At 44.0% G+C, this 26,244-nt stretch overlaps 1 protein-coding gene across 2 annotated transcripts in view; it reads right to left on the reverse strand.

Annotated features, from left to right (window-relative positions):
• The window catches only part of Bach2 (BTB domain and CNC homolog 2), a 343,391-nt gene that overhangs the window by 20,895 nt on the left and 296,252 nt on the right, over positions 1 to 26,244 (reverse strand). For both annotated transcript variants that reach the window (XM_052716038.1, XM_052716039.1), the window contains one exon: positions 225 to 1,766. In XM_052716038.1, coding sequence (XP_052571998.1) covers positions 225 to 1,766 — 1,542 coding nt within the window. The remainder of the gene's footprint in view (positions 1 to 224; positions 1,767 to 26,244) is intronic.

Genomic DNA, 26,244 nt, shown 5'->3' on the forward strand with positions numbered 1-26,244 from the left:
CTGTCCTGACTTCCTTTGATCATGAACAGCGATATGCAAGTGTAAGCCAAATAAACCCTTTCCTCCCCAACCTGAGTTTTGGTCATGGTGTTTCGTCACAGCATTAGTAATCCTAACTAAGACAACACATAAGAACAATTTGAGAATATGTTTGGGAAGAGGGAAAATTCAGGTAAAGGACTGAGATAGCAGGTCATAGGCTTGAACTTATGTGGATTCCCTACCTCCTGGCCCCTGTCCTGCACAGGACACGACTCACTGTCTGCTTCCGAGAATGATCCAGACTCGTCACTGGAATTGGTTCCATAAGACTGCTCACATTTAATTTGGGGTCGGACTTGGTTGTACATTCCATCTCCCATCAGGCCTGGCTCCTGATGTTCTGTGGCAAGGAATCTGGCTCCCTGGGAACAGGGCGAGGAGGAGAACTCACAGAGAGGGAGGCTGCAGGGGGAGCCCCCGCTCCCATCCTCTGCGTAGGAGTAGGAGGAGCAGGAGCTGGAGGTCCTGGTTCTGGTCTCTAGTGGAGGTGAGCGAGGACAGACTTTGATTGGCACCGGGCAGCTGGTGTTGGGCCGTATCCTGCCTGGCAAGTGGTCAGCCATCAGTCCACTGTGGGAGTAGGCCTGTGAGCTGGGGAGGGATTGGCCAGCTCCTACCCAGAGACTTTTTGGCACCGGCTCGGAGAGGTCTTTGTCCAAATTGCTCACCCCAGAATATGAATGCACTGAGGCGCTCACTTGGTCACACGTGCTTGAGGAGAAGATGACACTCCTCCGGTCCAGCTCTCCCTCCTGTTTACAGAGAGCCTCCGGCCCAGGCCCCCTGAGTGGCGACCCCATTGTGACATCCTTCTGGCCCATGTGGGGCTGTCCATAATTCCCTGTGAAAGGGGTGTAGTCAGTTTTAAGGTCACCCTGAGAGATCCCCTTGTTAAAAGGGCATGCTGAACTCCTGACAAAGTGCTGTTGAGATGTACTGGGCAGGCCAGACGACTCCACACCTTTTGCTATACTGAACAGAGACCGTAGACAGGAAGGCGAGGACACACTCCTGGATCTGTCCAGGCAGGTGGCTCCAGTAGGGGTACTGGGGGTAGGGGTAGGGCTGGGCTGTTTCCGGTCCATCTCAACACCCCCGGGTCTGTCTTTGATGTCAGTTTCGTCTCCGGACAGGCAGAGTGTGACGGTCTCCTCCTCGGCCTCTTCATTGGGTGGTTCGCTTTTAATCTGTCCCCTGGAGAGCCCCGGTTTGAGGCTATTGCCGGGGCTGTCTTCACTGAATGTGCTTGCAAACCCTGAGGTACTGTGTGAGGGCGCACTATAGACATTCTTGGTACATGCAAGCTGGTACTTCTTGTATCTAGGTACTGAGTTTTCCTTGGTGTCTGTGGGTACCTCAGACTCAGGTAGCAAGGCTTCTTCTTTCTCTGCTACTGGGATGGCAGCGGCCTCAAAGCTGACCGGGTCTGTGGGGCAAGCCACCTTCGCTGTCTCTGAGTCCATCGTCTCTTCTTCCTCCTCTTCTCCCGCAGAGTTCCCATGGTCCTCTTGGGGGCGCTGGCACGCGCTGTCCTTCCGGCACACAAACAGGCCATCCTCGCTGTTCAGGAGCTGCGTCTGCAGGAAGGTGAAGCAGGAGTCCTCCAGATTGTGCATGCGCAGGAACTCGGCGCAGCGGATGACCTCCCGGATGTTCTCTCTGCTGAGTAACAGCTTGGCAGTGTAGGCAAACTGCAGCAGTGGCCCAAAGCCCCTGGCCGTGACCTGTAAAACCAACAGGGAAGTTGCCAACATTACCATCAGCAATGCTATTGTCCTGAATTTCTCAACCAAAGCAAGATAGCCAGACAGGGCTAATGCCCTAGAATGAAAACTGCAGAGGAGCAGTTAATCTCGTCCCGGGTCGGCAATGCTCCTGCGTCCAACAATGAGTGCCCGTGTCGTGCCTGCCACCTCCGCACCCCACGGCACCAGCGGAACTGAGAGTCACCGGGGGCAGGTGGTGAAGCAAGATGATGACCAAGGGGTCACTGTTGACACTAATGAAATGTCCTGGCAAGAATGCACACAACAATGGGAAGCCTATTAATTTCTGTCCCAGTCAGTCCTGTCGAGAGCCATTCTACACAAGAGGGGCTGCTGCTGTGACCCTTCTTGCAGCCAAAGAAAGTATTATCATTGTGCTTGTCAACACAAAATGGCAGGCTGGCTGTGGAGTTTTATTAAAAGCAGTGTTTCCTTACAATGTTAAAAGAAACACTGGAAGTCTCTGTTTTGCTCACTCTTCACAGCTTCTACTTGGAATCTTCTTCCTCCTCGTCCTTTTTTTTTTTTTTTTTCTCTTGAGACAAGGTCTCACTATGTATGTCTGGCTGTCCTGGAACTCACCATGTAGACCAGACTATCCTTGAATTCAGAGATCTGCCTGCCTCTACCTTCCAAGTGCTGGAATTAAAGATGTACACCACTATACCCAGCCCTACTTGGGATTTTCCTTCCTTCTTTCCTTTTTTTTTTTTTTTTTTTTAAGATTCACTTATTTATTATGTATACAGTGTTCTATCTGCACGCCAGAAGAGGGAACCAAATCTCATATCTCATTATAGATGGTTGTGAGTGACCTAATGGTTGCTGGGAATTGAACTCAGGACCTCTGGAAGAGCAGCCATTGCTCTTAACCTCTAAGCCTTCTCTCCAGCCCTCTTACTTGGGATTTTCAATCATCATGTCATACCTGATCTTACAATAACACCAAAGAGGATGACAATTATCAAGAAGAAATTAACTCCTGATTCAAAAGAGTTAGGGTATACAGATCTACACAATCTGGCTGTCATTTCAATGGTTGTAGCCTCCAAGTAGCAAAGGACATGGGCTATCCCTTCCCTAATGACTGGCAGCAGCTTTGCTATGTAGCTGTCTAGAACTTTCTATGGCTAAGCTTAGTGCATTTGCTTCTAGTGTATTTTACAGATCGAAAATGTGGTACTTATGCACAGCCTCCACAGACATATATATATATGCACACAATGACACAGACAATTAAAAGTATGTTGCTGTGGTTAACTGATTTTTTTTTTAAAGATAGAAACATCTAAACCCAGGGATTCAGGGTAGGCTTCCTTACCCTATATATAATATTCAATATCCTGTAGATCCTTATTAACATGGCTGCTTTAAGCTCTTAATTCTCCTGCTTCTGCCTTCTAAGTTCTAGAATTATATGGGAATATCACCACACTTGGTTTGGTTCTGCCTCTTTTTTTAAAAAAAGTAATATTTTCATTAGTTCTTTGAGAATTTTCATACAATATATTTTGATCATATTCACCTCCTCCTCCAACTCCTCTCAGATCAGTGGTTCTTAAACTGACCTACTAGTGAGCACACCATTAAAGAAATCTGACTCCCCTTCTTTGAGCACTCATGAAATGCTGATAGCTCCTCAGCTAGGGGCGGGACTTCATGGTCACCTCCCTCTTCTAGGCTTGGGCTCACAGCACAGGTCTTGTTCATGCTGTTATCACTGCTGTGAGTTCATGAGCAGCTGTCCTCTTGTGTCTGGAAAACAGTTTCCCTGAAGTCATCTACCACCTGGGGCTCTTATAAGCTTTCCACCCCTTCTTCCATGAAGATCCTTAAGCCTTGGAGGGAGGCGCATGATACAGAAGTCCCATTTAGGGCTCAGAACTCTGAAACCTCATATTTTTTGCATGTTGACCAGTTGTGAGTCTCTGTGCTAGTTACCATCTGTTGCAAGAAAAAGCTTCTCTGATGAGAGTTGAGAGATGCACTGATCGTGGGTATATCAGTAAGTTATTAGGGGTCATTTTAATACTGTATCTATTTAATAGACTAATATTACTAGGGCCTATGACCTATCTAGCCACAGGTTCTTGTTCCCATTAACAGTACTAAGTGTGAGTTTCATTTCATGGAGTGGGGCTTAAATACAATCAGAAAATGGTTAGTTACTCTCATAACATTTGTGCCACTATTTTACCAGTGGGCATATCTTGCCAGGTAGGTCATTATTGTAGCTTTCACGGTTCACAGTTAGGTGAGACTGATAATGACTTTTCTCTTCTAGTAGTGTAACATAGCACCTTCGAGCACTATGAAAGCTAGCCAGTAGTGATCGAACTTCCATGTTTATGACTCAAGTAAGGTGTCATTAGCAGTGGAGTCCTATCATCAAGTTCTGGGTGATAATCAAGAGCAATGACAATAGCCATTAATATTTTTTTGGGGGGGGGGTCTATGGGAACTCATTGGCCAAAAACTCAAAAATAAGAATCCATTCCTAGGGTTTGTATTTGCTAGCATGTGGTATCTAGTTGGAGTATTGTTCTCCTGTTATGGGGTGTTCTGCTTGGTCCTTGACATAAGTTAGAGTTATCTAGGAAAAGGGATCATCAATTAAAGAAATGCCTCCATCAGTTTAACCTGTAGGCAGGTCTGTGAAGAATTTTCGTGACTGATGTGAGAAGGCTCAGCTTGCTGTGGGTGGTACCACCCCTGGGGAGGTGGGTGGTATAAGAAAGCAAGATGAACAAGTATTTCCTCATGGTCTCTGCTTTAATTACTGTCCTGATCCCCTTCTTGACGGACTGTAAGCTGTAAGGTGAAATAAACAGTTTCCCTCCCTAAGTGGCTTTTGGTCATGGTTTCTATCACAGCAATAAAAACCTAACTAGAACATAGGTTAACTCCATTTGAATTTTTAATATATGCATACTTAAATATTTTAGGGAGTTTCTATAGTGGTAGATGGCTTTTTCAAGTCTGGCTGTGCCTCTTAATTGTTATTTTTCTTTTGGAATGTGTTGTGAGTGACTATCCTCTATGCCAAGCAACATCCATCTTGGAGCATTCAGCTGTGTTCTCTTGCAAAAGTTCATCTCAGTTGAGCTTGTTGGTGGTTTATACCCTAGCACAGCAAGGAGATACTTGCCTGAGTATCCAGCTACATCAAACTACTTCCTCCTACTGGCAACTCTCCATGTGGCTTGGGGGAGGGACTTGAGTATATACAGCATATCAGTTGAGAATGACTGGATGGGGCTATGGGAAACCTACCATCACTACTGGGTTAAGGCTTTTCAGTTACAGCTAGTGAGGGAAGGAGAGCCCACACCCATGTAAATAACCTCTCATTTATGCTCTGTAAGGATGCCATAAACTCAATGGTTCTCTAGAGTGAACTTTGGGGGAATCATGTTTCAGATGGTCATTAAGACTTTGGGAGGAGGAGGAGTCATTGCTTTATAGCAACAGTATGGAACTACAAAAGATCCCGAAAAACTAAAGAAATCTACAAGAAAAACAATAAAGCAAGAAGCATTGTACTACCCCCTTTCCAAATATAACATAAACTTTAGTAACCCAAGATGCATTGCCATAGCATTACACAGGACCAGAGCAGGAGAATGGACTAGAGAACCCAGAAACAAACCATACATTTACAGACATCTGATTTGACAAAGGTGCTAAGAACACACAACAGGGAAAGAACAATCACGTCTGTAAATGTTGCTGGGAAAACTGTACGACTATACAGAATGAAAACAGACTCTTGTCTCTCACCAGATACAAATATCCACTCAAAGTATGTGAAAGACTGAAATGTAGGATCTCAAACTACAAAACTCCTAGAAGAAAGCATGGAAACATGCATGGAATTCCATTATACTGGTCTGGACTATGATGGTTTTTGGATATGAACTTAGATATATTGCCTCAATTTTGGGTATGAAGAAACAAAAGAAAAAAACAAACAAATGGGATTATATCCAAATTAAAAAAGTTTCTGCATAACAAAGGAAATGACAGAGTACAAAGAGAACCCACAAGATATGGGAAGATACCTGCAAACTCCACATTTACTATGGGCCACATGTAAAAGAAAAAATATGAGGCCAGCTATGGTGGTGCACCATTTTACCTCAGCACTTGGGAGGCAGAAGAAGGCAGATCTTTTTGAGTTTGAGGCCAGCCTGGTCTACACAATGAGTTCCATGCTAGCCAGGGTTACACAGTGAGATCCTGCCTCAAAAAAATTATACAAAACTCAATAGGAAGAAAAATCTCAATTAAAAAAAGGGGCAAAACCTCATCAAATAGACATTTTTCAAAAGGAAGACATACAAATAGCTCATGAATTTATCAAAAGTATCCAGCATCACTCATAATCAGGGAACTGTGATTTGAACCCACATCAGGGAACTGCCTTAAAAATGGCTGTCATCAGAAGGGTAAACTTAGTATGTGTTGGTGAGGCTGTGGAAAAGAAGAGCCACTGAGAGTTCCTTTAAAAAAATGAAAAATGGAACCCCACTGCTGGGTATATTTCCAAAGGAAATAAATACAATATCCAGAGACATGTGTAGAAGAGACACAAAGAATGAAAAGTTAATTCCTGAGTAAGATCATAAGCAAGTCAACCATGGAAGTGCCATCACCAGAGTATGTGAATAGCTGTCCGCTGAGAAATCCAGACAGATACATGAGAAGAGACTGGTGGCCTGCAGATCCACTCACTGGGACACCAGGATGCAATTAAGCCCCTGTTTATTTATGCTGTAGGTCAAGGCTGCATTCATACAATTCGCACATTTACAACCGCCACTGGAGAGGAATCCCAGGCAATGGTAATAGGTCGAAACGTACACAACAGAGTAAGTGTCCATCACAATCTGGGCAGTGCTAAAACCAGCAAAGGCTGTCTACACACTAGATCAGCCTCCATGTCTTCAAAGATGCTTCCACAATCTGTCCATTTTGAGGAACCACTTAAATCCACTCATTGTATCAGATGGCAAACATCCAAGTAACAATGTGAAGCTGCACATTCATAAATCTGTGATCACATCTGCACTGTTATTTACTCTTGGTTCTTAAGGAGTAAGTCTCTGATAATGAGAAAAAGTAAGAAGGGAGGGAGGCAGAGAATCATTCCCAACACCAATGACCCATAAAATTGTATTTAAAAAAGTAATGATCATAAAGTGGAGTGAAGTGGTTAGAAATAGAAAACTAGTTCCATTCCACTGCTGTGAATGAGCCCAGTCCCATCGCTGTGACGAATGTGGACATATCTAGGCTAAAGCCCACTGGTCATTTCGGAACGTCCTAAAGGCACGGCAAACAGATAGTAAGTCTGATGTTAGAGGAAGAACCTGGAATAATGGCCATACCTTTGAATGGCATGTCCTGGATGGATTACTCTGAAGAACATTTTATCATCATGCTTAACTGTGTTGCTCTCTGGCCTGGAATGCACAGCACATACTGTACAGATGGTACTAGGTCACACATCAGGAGCAGATAGAACATTCCATAGGGGACTGAGACCGGGGAGGATGCAGGAACTAATGTTTTCCTGCTTTGTGTGTCCTACTGGCTACTGACCTTAGTCAATGATTGATACACATGAGGTGGTGGCACCAACCTGCAGTGTTAGCTCTGAGTGAGACCAGGTCATCAAACTCACACTGATTTGAGTAACACATTGACAATGACACATCGGAACTCTGACCCTGAACCCTTAATTCCTTTGGGTTCTGACTTACCATTTCCATGCAGTTAATAAAAGGAAGATGGGCTAATAAATACTCAGCAAGCAGAGCACATGGTGTGCAATTTGGGGGATGGGGAGCCCATTACCTCCCAAGGAACCCATCTTGCTGCTGGGTAGAGCTTATGATACGAATCACACACAGTTGAACTTTAAACATATATGAAAAATGGGCATCCCATGACTCATATGGGGATAATCAACTGTTTTCTGATTGGATTTGATGTGCGTTGTGCTCCACAGAAGATAATTTTTCAAGTCTGGTACTCTAAACCTGGTCAAAAGCTCATTGCTGGGGAGGTGATAAGTGTGTGTGTGTGTGTGTGTGTGTGTGTGTGTGTGTGTGTGTGTGTGTAAAACCTATACTGTTGCTATACTGTTGTTTTACTAAGTGGACATATAATCAAACTGCCTTCTAAATATTTATGTTTAGACCCATATATTTGTGCGGCTCTCAACTTTGGTCAGGGAAGCATCTTTTAGCAATGAGCAGCAGTCAATGTAAAGACTTAGAACTGGTCAATGTGCTGAGAGTAAACACTGAGTAAGTACTCAGTCCTCAATGAGGTATTTACATCAACCTGTTCCAAGGCTCAGTGAACATCATGGAAGAGGAGGCAGAAAAAAGATGGGGAGGAGTCCTATAAAATGCTGCCTTCTGGTCATGATATGCCCACGGCACTCATGAATTCACAGCAGCTGGAGTTACACAAGACCAACAGGGGATTAAAGTGGTCAACAATTCTAGCACGGATGGGGGAGGGGGTCAGGAGGTCCCACCCCCAGCTGAGGAGTCATTGGTAACCGACTGCTGTTGGGGAAAGGGGAGTCACTTTTTTGGAGGTCAAGCCATTAGTATGTTGCCCATGCTCCAGTGGAGCATCTGTGGATGGGCAGCACTCACTGGACTCAGTGGCTTAGTGAAAACAAAGAAAAGGACATGAAGTTAGGAGAGGTGGTGGGGGAAGCTGGAGGGGAAAATGGGGAGTGGATACGATCAAAATATAATGTATACAGCGTGAAATTATCAAATAAAATGTTATATATTTAAAATAGGGGTTGAAGGGCTGGAGAGATGGCTCAGTGGTTAAGAGCACTCCTCTTGTAAAGGACCTAAGTTTGGTTCCCAGAACCCACATTTGTTGTAGAATATTATTTTAACTATGGACAGATGTGTTCCATTTGTTTATGTTGCGGACTATTACTTTAACTGTGTAAAAGTGTGTTACGTTTGTCTATGCTGCATTTGATTAATGATGTAAGGATGTGTTGCATTTGTTTCAGCTTGCCTGCCTAAGGCACCTGATTGGTCTATTAAAGAGCTGAACACCCAGTAGCTAGGCAGAGAAAGAGTAGGCAGGACTGGCAGGCAGAGAGAATAAGTAGGAGGAGAAATCTAGGCTCAGGAGAGGAACGAGAAGAAGGAGGAGGAGAGAAGGAGGAGGCGCGTGGGGCCAGAAGCTGGGCAGCTGCCAGCGAGCCATGAGAAGCAGTGAAAGTACGATACACAGAAGGAAAGAAAAGTGAAAAGCCTGAGACAAAAGGTGCATAAAGAGAAACAGGCTAAGTTAAAAGAGCTAGCCAGACATGAGCCTAAGCTAGGCCGAGCACTCATAACTAATAATAAGTCTCCGTGTCATGATTTGGGAGCTGGCTGGTGGCCTAAAAGAAAAGCCCGGTACACACATTCGGCAGCTCAAATATGCTTGAAACTCTAGTTTTTTGTTTTTGTGTTTTTTGAGACAAGGTTTCTCTGTGTAGCTCTGGGTGTCCTGGAAATTGCTCTGTAGACCAGGCTAGCCTCAAACTCACAGAGATCTGCCTACCTCTGCCTCCCGAGTGCTAGGATTAAAGGCATGAACCACCAATGCCCAGTGGAACTCCACAGGCACCAGCACACAAATGGAAAACACACACACACACACACACACACACACACACACACACACACACACACACGTACACACATTCCTTAAATTTTTTTTTAAATGGGAGTTAATTTTTTGTGGAACTAGGAACATCCTTCTCTATTTAAGGCACAAAATTGAGGCTCCCTTGCTGAGTTCCAAGCATAAGCATATGGCTGTGGCAGGGAGCTCATTTGAAGACTGATCAGATGAAGCAGGAGGTGTGGGGATGGCCCTCCAGGAGGGGTGTGTGCTCCTCATTGTCTCTTAACTACAGCCTTGCAGAGCATGGAAACCTGTATCCTCAGGTGCATCATGGGAACTTTGCCACTGCAGGAACTGGGAAGACGAAGGTAACGCAGTTAGGCGTCTGGACTTCTTAAACGCAGGCTGCTGACCACTTCTGCAGGATGGCTTTTCCTGGCAAAGCATTTGTCAAATAAAGCAGCACTAGTGACCGCCCAGTCTCCATCTCCACAGCACAACGGGCTACTCTTCAGGACAAGCACTGTCTGATGCTGAGATGAGGAGGCACAGGCGCTATCTCCGTGGTCCGAGTTGTTCATCACTGCTGTCTGTCCTGACTCTTTGTCCCTCATACGTGCTTCACTTGTTTTTAGTTTACTTAACAAAGACTAACTTGATCAGACGAATAAAAATGTACGTGTAAAAGAAGTATATATGTTGTTTAAAAAGTCTCTAGAAACTCATGGCAAATGAAATGCAATCATAATTATTTTCCATTAGTTTAAAAACAGACTAACCCCCTCTGTTAAGACCATGCATTTGGGGCTGGGGTACAGCTTAGTGACAGAACATTTGCTTACCACATGTAAGTACCCCTGGCAACACACAACAGAAAGAGACAATTAATACTAATTTGTCTGTAAAGGATGTTATCCATTTTTGTGTTATTAAAAAATTAGCACAAAAAAGGTAGCGGGGTCAGTTATCATACTTTTACACGTAGTCTTTCCTTTTTTATAGTTTACTTTATTTATTTTACATACATGGTTGTTTTCCCTGCATGTAAGTGTGTGCTCCACATACATGTACTCCTGTGGAGGCCAGAAGAAGGCATTTGATCCATTGAGAGGGGGTTACAGATGGCTGTGAGCCACCATGTGAGTGCTGGGAATCAGAGCCCGATCTTCTGGAAGAGTAGTCAGTGCTTTCAACTACAGAGCCTTCGCTCCGGCCCCTTGGTCTTTCTTGATCCTCTGTTCCTGCTTCCTGTCCCCGTCTCCCCGGCTTGTGTCCTTCTTTTCTGTATGTCACATGTGTTCCATTACTGCCTTGGGATCCTCCCTGACTTTCTTAAGAACTCTTCTCCCACTCATGATCCCCTTCCTAGTTTCATGATCTCATCTACTCTTCACCTATGTACCCACAAACAAAAAATTAAAATTGAGGATCCACATACGACACAGCATGTGGTATTTGCATCTCTGAATCTGGGTTACCTCACTTTAACAATTTCCAGTTCTGTCAATTTTCTTGAAAATTTCATTTTTTAATGGCTGCATAACATTCCTACACACACACACACACACACACACACACACACACACACACACACACCCCACATCTTTATCCATTCATCTCTTGATGACTGTCTAGGTTGATTCCATCTCATTGCTATTGTGACTAGTGCAGCAATAAACATGGACATGGTAAGCTATAAAGTGACAGGACACAGTGTCTTTTAGGAATATGCCCAAGAACTCTCTATGTAGACCAGGCTGGCCTTGAACTCTGAGATTTGCCTGCCTCTGCCTCCCTTGCACTAGGATTAAAGTTGGGTGTCACCACTGCCCAGCTTTTTCAGGTTTTAAAGAAGTGTTCATGTTGATCTCCACGGTGACTGCACCAGATTACACTTCTACAGCCTCCCCAACATTTGCTTCTAATTTCAATCTTCTATAGTTAACTTGTCACATTTTTCTCTTCAACACATTATGCTGTACAAGCACAAAGCACTGAGGTTGAATGTGTTCAACTACCTAACCTTGCTACTAGGAGGAATTTATTAAAACAATCAACCTCATGATTTCAGTAAAGCTTCTGCTCATTTTAGTATAATTTAGACAAAGTGTAGCGGCGTGAAAGAAAATGGCTCTCATAGGCTCAGGTATTTGAATGCCTGGTCCCTAATTGGCAGAACTATTTTGGGAAGGCTTATGAGGTATGGCCTTGTTGGAGGAGGCATGTCACTGGGGTTGGGCTTTAGGTTTCAAAAGCCCACACCAGGCTTTTCTCTCTTCCTTCCCCTCTTCTCTCTTTTTGCTTCTACTTTGTGGGTCAGGATGGAAGCTCTTAGCTACTGTTATAGCACCATGCATGCCTGCCTGCCTGCTGCCATGCTCCTTGCCACGATGGTCTTGGACTTGCCCTCGGAAACTGTAAGCTAAGTCTTAAAATGCTTTCTTTTATAAGTTGCTTTTACTTATGGTGACTTTTCACAGAAACAGAAGAATAACTAAGACAGAAGTTGGTACAGGGATTAGGGTATTGCTGTGACAGGCCTGACCATGTTGTTTTGGAGAATGTGTAAGACTCCGGGATTTTGGATTAGAATAGTAGTTAAATGCTGGAAGTGGAGCTTAATGGGCCATCCTAGTGGGAGCTTGGAAGACAATAATGATGTGGAATGTGGAAGCCCAGCTCAAGAGGTTCCAGAGGAAAACAGTATTAGCAACTGGGCTAGATATTATTCTGACAAAGAATGCGCCTGCCTTTTGCCCTTGTCATAAGAAGCTACTTGAGACTAAATAAAAGTTTTGGATTAATGGTGTTGGTAGAGGAGATTTCAATATAACCTACGATTGACTGTCACACAGTTATTAGTGATCACTCTTATATAGATCTATAATGAAAAGGAGCACACAGGACAAAAATACAAAATGTATAGTCTGAAGAGAAAAAGAACACAAGAGAATGAATGTAATGTTGAAGCTAAGTCTTGTGCTCAAAGAAAAGAGAAATTTAAAGAAAGGTCTGATGCTAAGTGGAATAAAGGGAGTGGTGAGAACCGCCCCTCCCTCCAGCTAATTCTGCAACTTGTGAAAGGAAAAGGTCCAAGGAATTTCCTCCACCTAAAAAGAAACTAAAAATTTTAAAATTTTTTTACACAAATGGAATTCAAAGGGGGGTCCAGATTCCAGCTCAAGTAGGCAGCAGAACTTGGCAGCACTTGGTTCTGGATTTAGAGTCATGAAGGACACAGGAGTAAAGGGGTTGTGGAATCTTCCTTTGAAGTTAAGGAAAGCCACTGAGGCCAGGTGTATGGCGGGGGAGTCCCTGCCTGGAGGCCTGGAGAGGCCATTGCATGAAACTGTAAAGGTGAAGCCTGGATTGTGTTGGAGACTCCAAGATGCTGGAGATGCCAGGGCTGTGAGATACCTGCCAAGGAGAGCTGCTGGCAGGGTATGGAACCAGGCCAAGAGAGAGAAATGTGTTGCAGTCAGCAAAGCTAAGAGCTGTCTAAGCCTTTTGATATCAGACATGAAGTTACAGAATTTGGAGTTTACCCTGTTGGGTTTTGATCTTGCTTTGGTCCAATGTTTCCTCACTAGGCCCCATCCATTTCCTCCCTTTTGGAATAGTAATGTATATTCTGTGCCACTGTATGTTGGAAGTATGTGATCTGCTTTTTGAACAGGTGATTACAGTTAAGATACTGCCATGAGACTCAGAAGAGACAATGGACTTTTAAACAGTGTTGGGACTGTGAAAGACAATGAGGACTTATGGAGTTGCACTAAATGTATTTGCATCATGATACAGCTACAAGCCTACAGAAGATAGGGAGTAGAATGTGGGAGTTTGAATGAGAGTTGTCCCCATAGGCTCATGTATTTTAATGTTCGGTCTCTAGTTGGAGGAACTGTTATGGGAAGGATTAGGAGGTGTGGCCTTTTTGGAAGAAGTATGTCATTGGGGGCAGGCTTTGAAGGTTCAAAAGCCCATGCTAGACCCAGTCTTTCTCTGCCTTCAACTTTCAGATCAAGATGTAAGCTCTTAGCTATTGGTCCAGTGCTAAGTCTGGCTCCTTGGGTTGGCCTCACATTCCTAGACTCAAGTGATACCTTTGTCTTTGTCTCTGGAATAGCTGGGACTGAGGGTGTGTGTCACTAAGACTGGCCTAAACTATTTTACTTTTAAGACAAGGTCTCATATATCCCAGGCTGGTCTCAAAGTTGCTACATAGCTAAGAACGACCTGATCCTCTTGCCTCCACCTCCTGAGTGTTGGGATTATAAGTGTATACTACATGTCCAGTTATGTCCATGTATGTGGGTAGGGGGAGCTGTTCTTGCCTGAACTGGTTTGGGATGCATGGGCAATAAGGCCTTCTAAATAAATTTTTAGGGAGACCTCCCTGCTATTTACCATCTTATGCCTACGCATAATTGCACATTATGGGAAGGGATTCGTGCAGCAGACAAAAGGTTATAGAATTGAATCTATCGATCAAAATAGAGAATCACCTAAACCATATCCCTCATTAACAAGTGTGGGAGCCCATTTTCAGGTTTCCTCGTGGCTTTACCCAGCAGGTCTGCATGGAGAGGATGATTGGACCACGGGTCTGAGTGCAGGTGTCTGAGATGGTCTGCACTTGGTTGTGCTGGGGGGAGGGAGGTCTTTTGATTCACCCCTTGGTGTTCCTATAAATACCCTAGGGCAGAGACAGTTGAGGTCTGATGGATTAGGATCCAGGCCCTCTCGAGGCAATCCTGTATTTTCTATCTGTTTCTCTCCCCTCTATCCTTCTAATATTTCCTGCTGCTCTTACTCAAGAGTACTCTAGGGAAATGTGGGGGTGGTGGGTAGCCCCTCCACAAACAAGCTCCTCCTTACTGTAGACCCTATACAGAGAAGCTCAGGGCTCGTGAATGCTCTTTCATGCATGTGGTCCACTGTCACTTTAAAAAAAAAAAATATATATATGTAGGAGTTTTGCCTGCATGTATGTCTGTACATCTCATGTGTGTATGGAGCCCACTGAGGCCAGAGGAGGGCATCAGGTCCCCTGGAACTGGGGTTAAAGACAGTTATAAGCTGCCATGTGGGTACTGGGAGTATAACCCAGGTTTCTGGAAGAGCAGCTAGTGCTCTTAACCATTGAGCCATCTTTCCAGCCCCCTCTACCCCTGGGGTTACTCTTGACATCCACCCTACCTGATCTGCTCTTTGGTAGTTACCTTGCTATGTGGACCTTGATTTTATTTTTGAATAAGGAACCAAGAACCTGGAAACACCTGGCCTAGACCCTGACTACAAGTAACTTAGCTCTCTATGGTGCCAAGGCTGAGTGCTTAGAAATTCATGAACTGTTCTTTACCAGTTGACTTCTGGATTCTCCAGAGCACAGGTGGGAGAACAGAATGTGAGAAGCAGGGTTCCTTGTTCCCTGTTCTCTTCTTCACACCTGGTGGTGTGTTCTGGAGGTGACTCAGCCTCAGCTCACTGGTGGACTGTCTTAAGGGAGCTGTTTTCTCCTCCTCAGGTTTATTCTTGAGTCTCCTATCTTCGCTCACGGGTCCCTTTCATTTCCTCTGGCTGTAGGCCTGGTAGATGCTTTCTGAAGTCACTAATAATGGGATTACCAATCTCTCCATTCTGTATTCTTATTTCTCAACACCTGTGCAACCAATTCCTTCTTTTCCAGGCCTTCAGTTTTAAACATCTGTCACTGTTGTCAATTTTCCTGACTTAATCACCCATTTTTTAGTCAAGAAAGTCAAAGGCCAGTAGGGACTTTCTGAAGTCATATGACTACTAAAGTCACACGATTTAACTAAGTCTTCTGACTGCAGAGTTCAACTTTCAAGCCCTCTCCCTACTTCTTTATCTTCAAAATGAGGCAGAATAGAAATCCCATGTAATGTAAAAACATGTTATTGTAAATTTCCTTATGTTTTCCACAGCATTCAGTTGTATTCAAATCTAAAGATGTCTGGCCAACCAGATGTGGTACTTCATTGGGTATGAAGGAGGGTAAATTTCATACTTAGTTTTTTTTGTTACTTGCATGATTCAGATTCTAGGCCTATCTCCTAGACTGGAGATAACTTCTGATTTCTCTCTTGCTCAATGAAACTCTTAAAAATTTATTTACAAAATTGTTCTTCAATTTCATGCATGTATATGTTTTGATGAAATCCACCCTAATTACCCTCTCTTGTCCCCCTCTCAATTCGACTGCACCCCTTCCTCTTCCCTACAAGTCCCTTCTCACTTTCAGGCCTTTCTCTTTGAGACCCACTGAGTTTGACAGGTTTGTTTGGATGCCTGGGTGGGTGGGTTATCTACTGAGGCACAGTTACAATGTCCTCTTCTTACCTGGAGAGCTTATAAGAAACCAGAAGGTTTAGCTCAATATCAGACTTTAGGATCTGGAAGATGATTGTTATGATTAACTTGATAGGATATAGAATTAATAAAGAAACAAGCCTCTGGGCATGTCTGTGGAGGATTATTTTAGGTTAAATTGAGTTGGAATGTCCTACCCTAAATGTGGAAAATGCCATTTCATAAGTTGGGTGCACAGAAATGCATAAAAAAGGAATGTGAACTAAGTCCAAGCATTCACCTCTCTGTGCTTCTTTCCTGAAGATGCAATATGACCAGCTACACCCTCAGGCTCTGGCTACCATAACTTCCCTGCCATGATGGACTGGACCCTTGAACTATGAGCCAAACCAAACTCTTCCTACCTTGAGCTAATTTTGTCAGGGTATGTGATCACTCAGCAAGAAAAGTAACTAAGACAATGTCAAAGAATAAATAGCTTTTTGATAGAGAGGCAAATGGTACCAAAGCTCTGCCCAGGTTAGAAAGACAGCCTGGGAAAGCTTCAAGTGTGTCCTCTGTCAGTGGTGGCTGGCTTAGAGCCATCATGGGGCTATATATCCCCTTTTGTATTTCTTTAGTTCTTTCAGGGCTAGTAAGAACCGGGAGGGAAGAAGCCTGTAATGATGCCCTTCCTGACCACTGGCCACCTCTTGGGCTGAGGAGCCTTCATTTCGACTGGGTCATTCTACTCCTTAGCTCACCATCTGCATGTGAAGCACTGTTATTTTCTCGTCCAGGTAAACACAGTTATGTTTCTCAAGTAACTGACAGGCAGAAGTCATATCAGCTATAAATATATTCATATTTACCCTAACAGCACACAATGAAAATAGCAGCTCCCCCTTCTGAAAGATTATGCAAGGGAGTTCATGGAACAGTTTTTAGAATGCGATTTCAATATAAGTACAGATCTTAAAATAGAAATAAAAATAGTAGCATTTTACACTTTGCAGTGTAAAATGAAAGCGAGAAGCATCCCACTCACTAGAAATGAAGTAGTAAAACGTGCACCAGGGTTTATAGTTTCATTTGAAAAACCACCCTCAAAGGTCTATTTTTTAGAAGATATTTTTAAAAAGTCACTTAATTTCCATGCTAAGTGACCTTCTCCCCAATCAGAAACACAATGATCTTCCTAGACCAGAACTTTCTTGAATTGAGGCCTGGTTTTACCCTCTCATCCCTTCTAATCATTTCAAACTGTCAACCACTTTGATCGTTGCCCAGAAAATACTAAACATGTTGAGAGGCCCCAGTGATGAGAGGCAGAGTCCCTCATTAGAGTCCTTCACATTAGGCCAGACACTCTACCTCTGAATGTAACCGGTTCTGTGTTCTCTGCTTCCTTCCTGCAGTTATGGGTAGCCTTCTTGGCAGGAACCCTGGCTGAAGTCAGCGCTGCGATCATTGCTGTAGTCTAGACTGGCACCTCTCCCACTCTCACTTAGATTTCTGAGGAACGTGGATAAAGATTTACTCCTCACAATTAACATCTCTCAGTTTTAAGCTTTCCAGCATGTGCTGCTTCTCAGCCATGCGCTCATCTTAACCTTGCACAATCCAAAGTTTGACCTAAGAGTATATGATATACTTTTTCTAGGCATTAAAAAATGTTCCTATTGTAGAAATAGTTCTTCAGTCTTTTGAAGAGGTCCCTCACCCCCCAAAAAGACCCATAAACATTTCTGATCTCTAGTTTTCTAATGATATTTAGGGATCCATAATGCCTCAAACGTTTTGACAATGACAGTTGTGACAAATCATGTCTACAGTTACTTTCTGTAGTTTGGAGTTTAATTAATCTAGATTGGGAGAATAGGTGCTTTCTTATCGTCCATGACCCACGGTTTCCAGTCCTTACCCTTACCTTACTGTTTGGTCTAATGGTTATGCTCCTTAACAGATATGAGAAGTTAATTCTGAGCTCTTTGCTATCATCAGCACTACAGTCTGAGTTAAACAGAATTCCTGGCATAATTACCCTTTGTAGAAAAAAAGGTATTTGTCTCAATTTTGCTGTGGGTATTCCTAGTCCTCCAGAATCTTGTTTCCCTGCATATGCATAATCTCTACCATTCTATTATTTCACAACACTTTCAAAATATCTTGAACCCCAAACTCCCAAACTTATAGGTAAATGTGTAAAAGACCATTCAGGACATTGGGTGTGGTAAGGATTTCTTAGATATGACCTCAAAGCGCAGGAGACCAACACAAAACTACTCAAGTGGGACTGTCTTAAGAACATTGCCCAGTGGGCGGTGCTGGTGCATACCTTTAATCCAGAGCTCAGGAGGCAGAGGCAGGCAGGTCTCTGTGAGTTTGAGGCTAACCTGGTCTATGAAGGATGTTCCAAGACAGCCAAAGCTATACAAAGAAACCCTATCTCAAACCAATCCCCCAAAAAACCCAAAGGAAAAAACAAACAAAAAACCCATCAAAAGATACAATTGACAAAGTGCAAGGTGATATTAGGAGTGGGGGAAGAAAATCTATGAAAATTAGTTCCCTGGGAAGGGGTTGCTCACACTAGAAAAGAATTCCTATAAGCCAATAACAAAAAAAAACCCTTCAATAATCTATTTAAAATGAACGAAGACTTCAAATTGGTATTTCTTCAAAGATACACCAATACCCAACAAGCATATGAAAAATGCTTATCACTAACCATTAGAAAGATGCATATCAAAACCATAATAAAGTATTAGCCCATTAGCATGGCTATTCCTGATAGTAACAAGTGCTGATAAAATGTGGAGAAATTGAACCCTTGTACACAGTTGACAGGACTGTAAAATAGTCAGAAAGGGAAAAAAATGGAAAATTCCTCTAAAGATGAAAATAAGGAGAACTGCGGTATGACTCAGTAGTCACATTTCTGGGTAAATATCCAAAAGAACCAAAGCAAAGGATTAAATAGAATTTGCACACTTATGTCACAGAGACACTAAGTGCAAAAATCAAGAGGTGGAAGCAAATCACATGTCCACCGACAGAGGAAAGGATCAGTCAATGTGGCAGGAACATGCAGTGACGTCCTTCCATCTCTACAATGTGGACCAATGACCACTCCAGTGTTCCACTGATTGAAGAGAGTGACAATCAGTATTCTACTGATTGAAGATTCATACGAGTGACATTCAGAAGCATGCCTCTCCTTTGCTTTAATTATAAATGGGAACAAGAGCATGGCACTTATAATCAAACCAACCATGTGACCCACCATGAACTACATTGATAACCGTGTTTCTCCGTGACTTCTCATTTCCTCCATACTCCCCAGAGGCCCCTACCCTCATGTTTCTGGACTCACTTAACCCTTGAATGCACAATGCTGCTTAAAGTGTCCAATTATTTCTTTTTTTTATTGGAACACATATCACTGTGATGCCATTTTCTTCAGTAGGTTATCTGGGTTACTCAAGCAGTTCTAGTTATAATCATGTTACTAAGCTAAAACTCAAAATTTGAAAGTTAGTCCTGTTGGAGCCTGGCGAGATGGCCCAGAGATGAAGTGCTTGCTGCTCTTCCAGAGGACCTGAGTTCAGTTGCTAGTACCCAGACTCTAGCTCTAAGGGACCCCACACCCTCTTCTGGTCTCTGTGGGCACTCATACACATACACACATAAAAATGCAATCACTTAAAAAATTCTTCCTGCTTTACTCATAGATAGAGAGTAGAAATATATGTCTTTCCTCTTTCCTGGGTTTCTCTGACCATTCACCACACATTTCACATGTTCACATCAATGCCAAGCTTGTCAGCTTCTGCAATCATTGGTGCTATGAGTTTGGCAGAAAACTCATCTCCCTTATTCCTCACAATTTTCAACTGAAAGCATGCATCATCAGATCTCAATGGTTACCTAAATTGTATTGATCTAGTTCTAGTGCAGGCTACTGTGGCAAGTGGCTTGAATCCTTCTTTCACAAGTTAAACCATCACATATTTGAAGACACATGTCCTGCCTTCTTAGGGAACACTTTCTTTCCTTCAAGAAATGGAGTCATTACTTTCCATCTGAAATAAAAATCAAAAAACTGGGGCAGATCACATGTCTCCTATGGAAAGTATTGATTTTCTTCTTGACCCCAGAAAGCAAGAGGGTTCATATGTCACCTTTCCCCCAATAAGCCACCAGAGGCCAATATACCAAGGAAGGACCACTAGTCAAATGGGGATGGCATTCCTCAGCCACTCATCTTCTGCCATTTCCTTCCTTTGTTTGCAAAAATAGGAATGAATATGGAAATCATGAGGAAATGCAGACAATCTGCTTGAAAAGGCTTTGAGAGACAGCAGAGTTCCCGCCTTTGCAAGGCGAGTTGGAGCTTGCAGGAAGAACAAGGGCGTAGCTTGCTTTCCTAGTGGGGCGTCTGCTGTGGGATGTTCTGTATGTTAAATGTTAATAAATAAAACACTGATTGGCCAGTAGCGAGGCAGGAAGTATAAGCCAGACAAGGAGAGATTCTGGGAAGTGGAAGGCTAAGACAGAGAGACACTGCCGCCCGCCGCCATGACAAGCAACATGTAAAGATACCGGTAAGCCATGAGCCATGTGGCAACTTATAGATTGATAGAAATGGGCTGATTTAAGATATAAGAACAGTTAGCAAGAAGCCTGAGCCATTAGGCCAAACAGTTTAAATAATATAAGCGTCTGTGTGTTTATTTTATAAGTGGGCTGTTGGACTTCCGGGACTTGGCGGGACCCAGAGAGAAAACTCTCTAGCTACAGGCATCCACAGCAGCAATTATAGTGCTTCTGAAGTCTTGATTTTTCCTTCACTTAAGTCCTTGGTGGACCACCACATAAAAGTAGTTGGGGCAAGCTGACTGGGTTACCTAAGGTTGTACAACAAGTTGGTATAAAAACCATATATGAAAATTATTATTTTTCTCCCTGAAGAGACTGATTTCTGTTCTCTGCCTGTTTCTACCATGGGTTGTGTCAATGCATGGCAGTTAACACTGATGCAGACACCATCTGTGTTCTGAGAGGATTTAAACAGTCGTATGTGAATTGGCCAATGGCTGTCCTAAACCCATAGGCCAGGCAGACAGAAGGTAATATGTGATTGGGATAGAGAAGTTCTGATGATACAGCAGCCACACCCTTGGATCAGAACACAGGTCAGGCCTGCCTGCCAGCCAGCCAGCCAGCCAGCCAGCCCTCTCCCATCCCGCCTAGCTGAGCTCTGCATTTTGTATGTGAGAATAGAGTGGGAGTCAACAACATCTACCAGCATAGCCACACTACCTTATCTGCCCAGGTCTTCTGGGTTCTTGTCTTGCAGACTTCCTATAGCCTTCTCTGGCACACCAGGACTAGAGGCTTGTCAACACCATCAACAGGGCCTGGATGTAAGCCTTCACTGGGAAGTGCAGTGAGTCCAGGACCTCAGGTTGCTGGGGCATGAAGACAGGACCCTATTTTTGTCAACTGTGTCATATCTGGTAGAAGTGGAGCTGAGGCATGAGAGGCAGACATTTCCAACAATGACTGTGGTTGGTCATATCCACTTTCTGTGGGGCCGAAACATACTTTTCACAGTAACTTCAGAGATGCTGAGAAGGGGAAATAGCTCACAGGTGCATCAAGGATGTCCTTGGAGGTTGTTCTGGGGCCGTCTATTTTGGACATACTGGGAACTATTACGCAAGATCTCTTTACTTATAGCTCCTCAGTGGGAAAATACCTTTAAAAAAAAAGACACCTATAAATACGGATATCCAAATATCGTGAAAATGAACTTTTGTTTTTTTTGACAGATGCCAAACCTCAAGAACACCAGGTGGTCTCATTTTGGGTGAATCAATCCATTTCTGAACATGCTGTTAAAGATGCAGGTTGAGATGCCCACAGCACTCAGGGTATTGTAGAATTTTGATGGAACTGTAGTTGCTGAAGTTGGAAAATCAGGAATCTAAGAAACCACAACAGAAATCATGTTCCCCAGCATGCAATATTCTGCATTAAGTATCTGGTTCATGGGCAGCAGGGCTCATTCAATACATTTTTATTTATTTTTTTTTTATTTTGGGAGAAAAAGGGGTTTATTTGGCTTACAAGTTACAACCCATCATGAAGGGAGGTCGGGGCATAAGCTCAAATCAGGAATCCAAGGCAAGATCTGAAGAAGGAATACTGCTTGCTTACTGGCTTGCTCTCCATGGCCTGATCAGCTACTTTTCTTATACTGTCTCTGCCTACCTGTCTAAGGCTGGGCCCTCCTACATTAATTAGTAATTGAGAAAATGTTCTATAGACATGCTCACAGGCCAATCTGAGGGAGGCAGTTCCTTAATTAAAAAAAAGAAAAACCTCTCCATTGTGTGTGTCTAGGGTTGCGTCAAGTTAACAAAGATCGATCAGCAGGGCATATTTTTCACCACTTAGAAAAAGCGTGACTTTCTTCAGTGGGTTCAATACATTTTTAAAACATTTTTTTTAATGTCTTCTGGTGTGGCACAGCTTTGAAAAATTCAACTAAGCTAGCAGGTGTCTGGATAGCATCGCTATTTCTGTAATCGGTGTGGAAGATTAGGGCTTACCCATTTCTAGGTGGAGTCACCACTGTAGGGAAAATGTAGCCAAATCAGAAGTCCTGGCCCGTTCCCTGCTCATGTCTGCGCCTCCCTGCTGACTCCACATCCTGTACCTCCGTGATCTCTCTGGAGTGAGAATCAGAAGGGGGCTGGGGAAGCTCCTGGCACGGTCTGTTTGAGAAGGGACTACCTTCTACTTATTTCCTTTGTATGACTTCCAAAACTTCCCCAATCTAGTCGTTACAGATTTCTAGCTGTCTTCTCCAATCAGATGCTCAGCCCTTCCTTTGACTCCTAGCAGGTACTGAAGCTGTACCTGCTGCTTAGGTGCATTCTGGACCTTTCTTCTCCAGCAGTACCTATGCACCATGGTACCTCTGAAAGCTGTGGAGGATGGGGGCGGGGTGTCCATCAGCAAGGAATGAGGGGCCAGGGAAAATCTTTACAAAGGAGGAGCCAGTTCAACTGGCTCCTTCTTCCTCTGACCTGGACAAGAGACACCGCTTACAGGCCATCTTTCTTTGCACTTAATCATAGAGTGCTGTTTTTCACTGCTCTTTCATATTCGCCAAATATTCCATGATGCCTGTCTAGATAAGGAATTCTTCAACTTAAAGTTTTCATGTGCTTTCTGCATGGACTCTAATAAATTAGTTAAAAACATGCATGGTGAAGATGATTCTATAATTTTTAGAACACAATGACATCACACATTGGCAAAGGGTCATATTTTCATATCCAACCAAATACTACCGCATTTGACAAAGGTTAAATGATAGGAAACCACCAGATCATAAAGAAATCCTCATTTTGTATTTTTTTGTGAATTACATAATTTGCCTAAGTAAGATGTTACTAAGTAACCAGTACAAAATATTATTTGAACATCTATTACTTTGGGTCATAAGGTAAACTTGAGAGAAACAAAAAATACGTTCTACCATGGAGGAACTTTGAATATACAGACGATACATCAAACAGGTATAGAATTGCTCACCCATCCATTGTTAAAATTGCTGGTGCAATGTATAAGAGAAAGAAGGTGTGTTGTGTTGCCTAACACATTAAGTTTAAATGGAAACACGTTAGGTGACGAGAGAGAGCACAAAACTAACACAAACAGTTATTGCTCTCCAAATACTGTGATCCTGACCTTGGTAAACACAAAAGAACCACCTCATGGCTTTCTAGGAAAAGACTTTCCATAAACACCCAGAATGAATATCTTTCTTTAGTGAAAGAAAACCAGTACCCTCCACCCACCTGAACATCAAACGAATGTCTCGAAGGAGACAATACAACACAAAGGGTACGATTCCTCGGGAGAGCCTGGCAGTGCACACAAAGCCACAGAGCAAAGCGGACGGGTGCTCTGAGAGGACACACTCTGTCAGAGCTGCAGGTCAGAGGGCATCGGCCTGCAAGCTAGTGTGGAAGTGAAGTGAGGAGCTGAACTAGAGTTTTCTTAATCTGCTAAGCGGGGCAAGCCATTCTAGGTCAGCATGAAAAAGTAAAATCAACCTTTTCTACAGTAAAGTGGGAAAGTCAGCATGCTAAGCAGGGAAGGTATTTCAGAAAGCTTACTGGGAAAAAGCCACACAAGGAAAGCAGGCAGAATTATGAAATGCTAAGAAGCTATTCACAGGGAAAGAAGGTGATCAGGGTCAGCTTTCAGAGGATGCTGCACACCAAGGAGATCAGGTGACCTCCTGGCTTTCCTCATGAAGAGTATGGGCCACAATGCTGTCCTGCCACCGCCAGGGAAAGTCTCGCAGTGTCCTGTCCCGGGCGCGTGCCTGAAGGAAAGCACCATGTGGCCAGGCTCCGAAGAACTTTCCCATTTGGTGGGAAAGGGGTATGGTTGGCTCCTCACCATGTCACAGGCCAGATATGAGAAGCCCTCATCTGGTGCATGGGAGGACTGGAACGTCCAAGGGGTTATTGCTGTACTTGACCAGATAATGCAGTATCTAGCACTATTAATAGATCAGCACATTCATGCATGGTTCTATACGTCTTCAGGGAGACATTTTTAAAAAATGTAGTATCAAGTGCTTTTTCTGGCAATGCTTTTTTTTTTTCCTTTTTCTGGGAAGCATTTCAGTCCTCTGAAAGGGTGCCAGGCTCATTTCTTTTTGGTGCCACTACCATCCTCTTCACTTTGTCAGGCTATACCGCAAAGATGAAGGCAAGCTTTTGTTTCTGGTTCCCCATGGATCTTCTAACAAACCCTGCCGAGCTGGACAGAGGCTTTGTTCATCGGTTTAGACCCCCACCGCAAATTCTAAGAGCATGAGCTTGCTAAAGCCAGGCCAGGCCAGGAGAGGGAGCAAGAGAACACAAGATATTCCTATATCTGGGTCACAAGGAAAAGTCTGGGGATGAGGTTGGAGAAGTGAACTGCCTCAAACATAAAGTGAAACTCAAATGCCATGCTTTTCTAGGTGTGGGGAAGGGACATCGGACCTCCTGTTTGTCCATCACCTAGCACATAGTTTTTAACTGATGACTGAACACTGGTCTTTAGAGGGCTGCTTTGGGGATTAGCTTGTACTGGAGGAGAACTTTGAGTTGCCAACTTTACCAACACTCAGCAACACCTTAAGGCAGTCACTCTGCAGTTCTCTTGGCTCACCATCACCACAAGACACAGTGATTCTGGAAGAATGATGTCACAAAAAGACTTGTTCGGATTAGGTTATAGGCTGAGGTGTCACTTACCCAGGACAAAGCTACGTGGGCGGACTTTTTCCCTAAGGGGAGAATGCTGGTAGTGTACTGAGCACTTTATTCCTTTAACAAATGCATCCCCTCTGCATAGCAAGACAGCTGTGTAGCTTGATTTGCTCAAGGGGGCCCCTGGCAGTGGGATCAGGATCCATCCCTGGTGCAAGAACTGGCTTTTTGGAGCCCATTACCTATGATGGGACACCTTGCACAGCCTTGAGGCAGGGGGAGGGGCTTGGACCTGCCTCTACTGAATGTACCAGGCTCTGCTGACTCCCCATGGGAGACCTTATCCTTCTAGTAGGAGGGAATGGGGGGTAGGTTGCGGGGGAAATCTGGAAGGGCAGGAGGAGGGAGGAGGGGGATCTGTGATTGAGATGTAAAATGAATAAAAAATTTTCTTAATAAAAACAACAACAGAGCCGGGCGGTGGTGGCACACGCCTTTAATCCCAGCACTCGGGAGGCAGAGGCAGGCCGATCTTTATGAGTTCGAGGCCAGCCTGGCCTACAGAGCGAGATCCAGGAAAGGCACAAAACTACACAGAGAAATCCTGTCTCGAAAAACCAAAACCAAAACCAAAACCAAACAACAACAACAACAACAACAACAAAAACAAATACATCCCTGCCACCATCTGTGAGTCAGATGCCTCGGCGGGGGTGGTGTGGGGTGGTGTGGGGTGGTGTGGGGTGGTGGAGAACATGACACAAAACAATAATTGAGGAAAGGGTACCTGGCTAGTGAGGTTCTGGACCATGAGACAGGGCAAGTCAGCAGACACAACAAGCAAACCAAAGCCGGGATGTACTCAGGGATGTCCGGCTGCTGGTGGAAGGCTGTCTATCTAATACCCACATAAAGGCTGTGGGAGCTGGCAGAGAGCAATGTGCAGGGACACATGAGAGCCCAGGGCACAGGCTTGTGGGGCAGGGGGTGCATCAGTCAGGGGAGAAGCCGTGATGCTGGAGAGGAGGGAGCGGAGGGCAAGACTGGAAAGGCCATTCTCAACCACAAAAGGGGCTGGCAGGCAGTGGGGAAGCACGGCAGTGTGCCAGCACTGGCCGCATTCGGGGACCAGCCTAGGCAGGGACAAGCCAGGGACAGAGGCCCAGGAGAGC

Source organism: Peromyscus californicus, unplaced genomic scaffold (assembly GCF_007827085.1).
Source record: "Peromyscus californicus insignis strain IS unplaced genomic scaffold, ASM782708v3 Scaffold_5__1_contigs__length_169319896, whole genome shotgun sequence".
Lineage (NCBI taxonomy): Eukaryota > Metazoa > Chordata > Mammalia > Rodentia > Cricetidae > Peromyscus > Peromyscus californicus.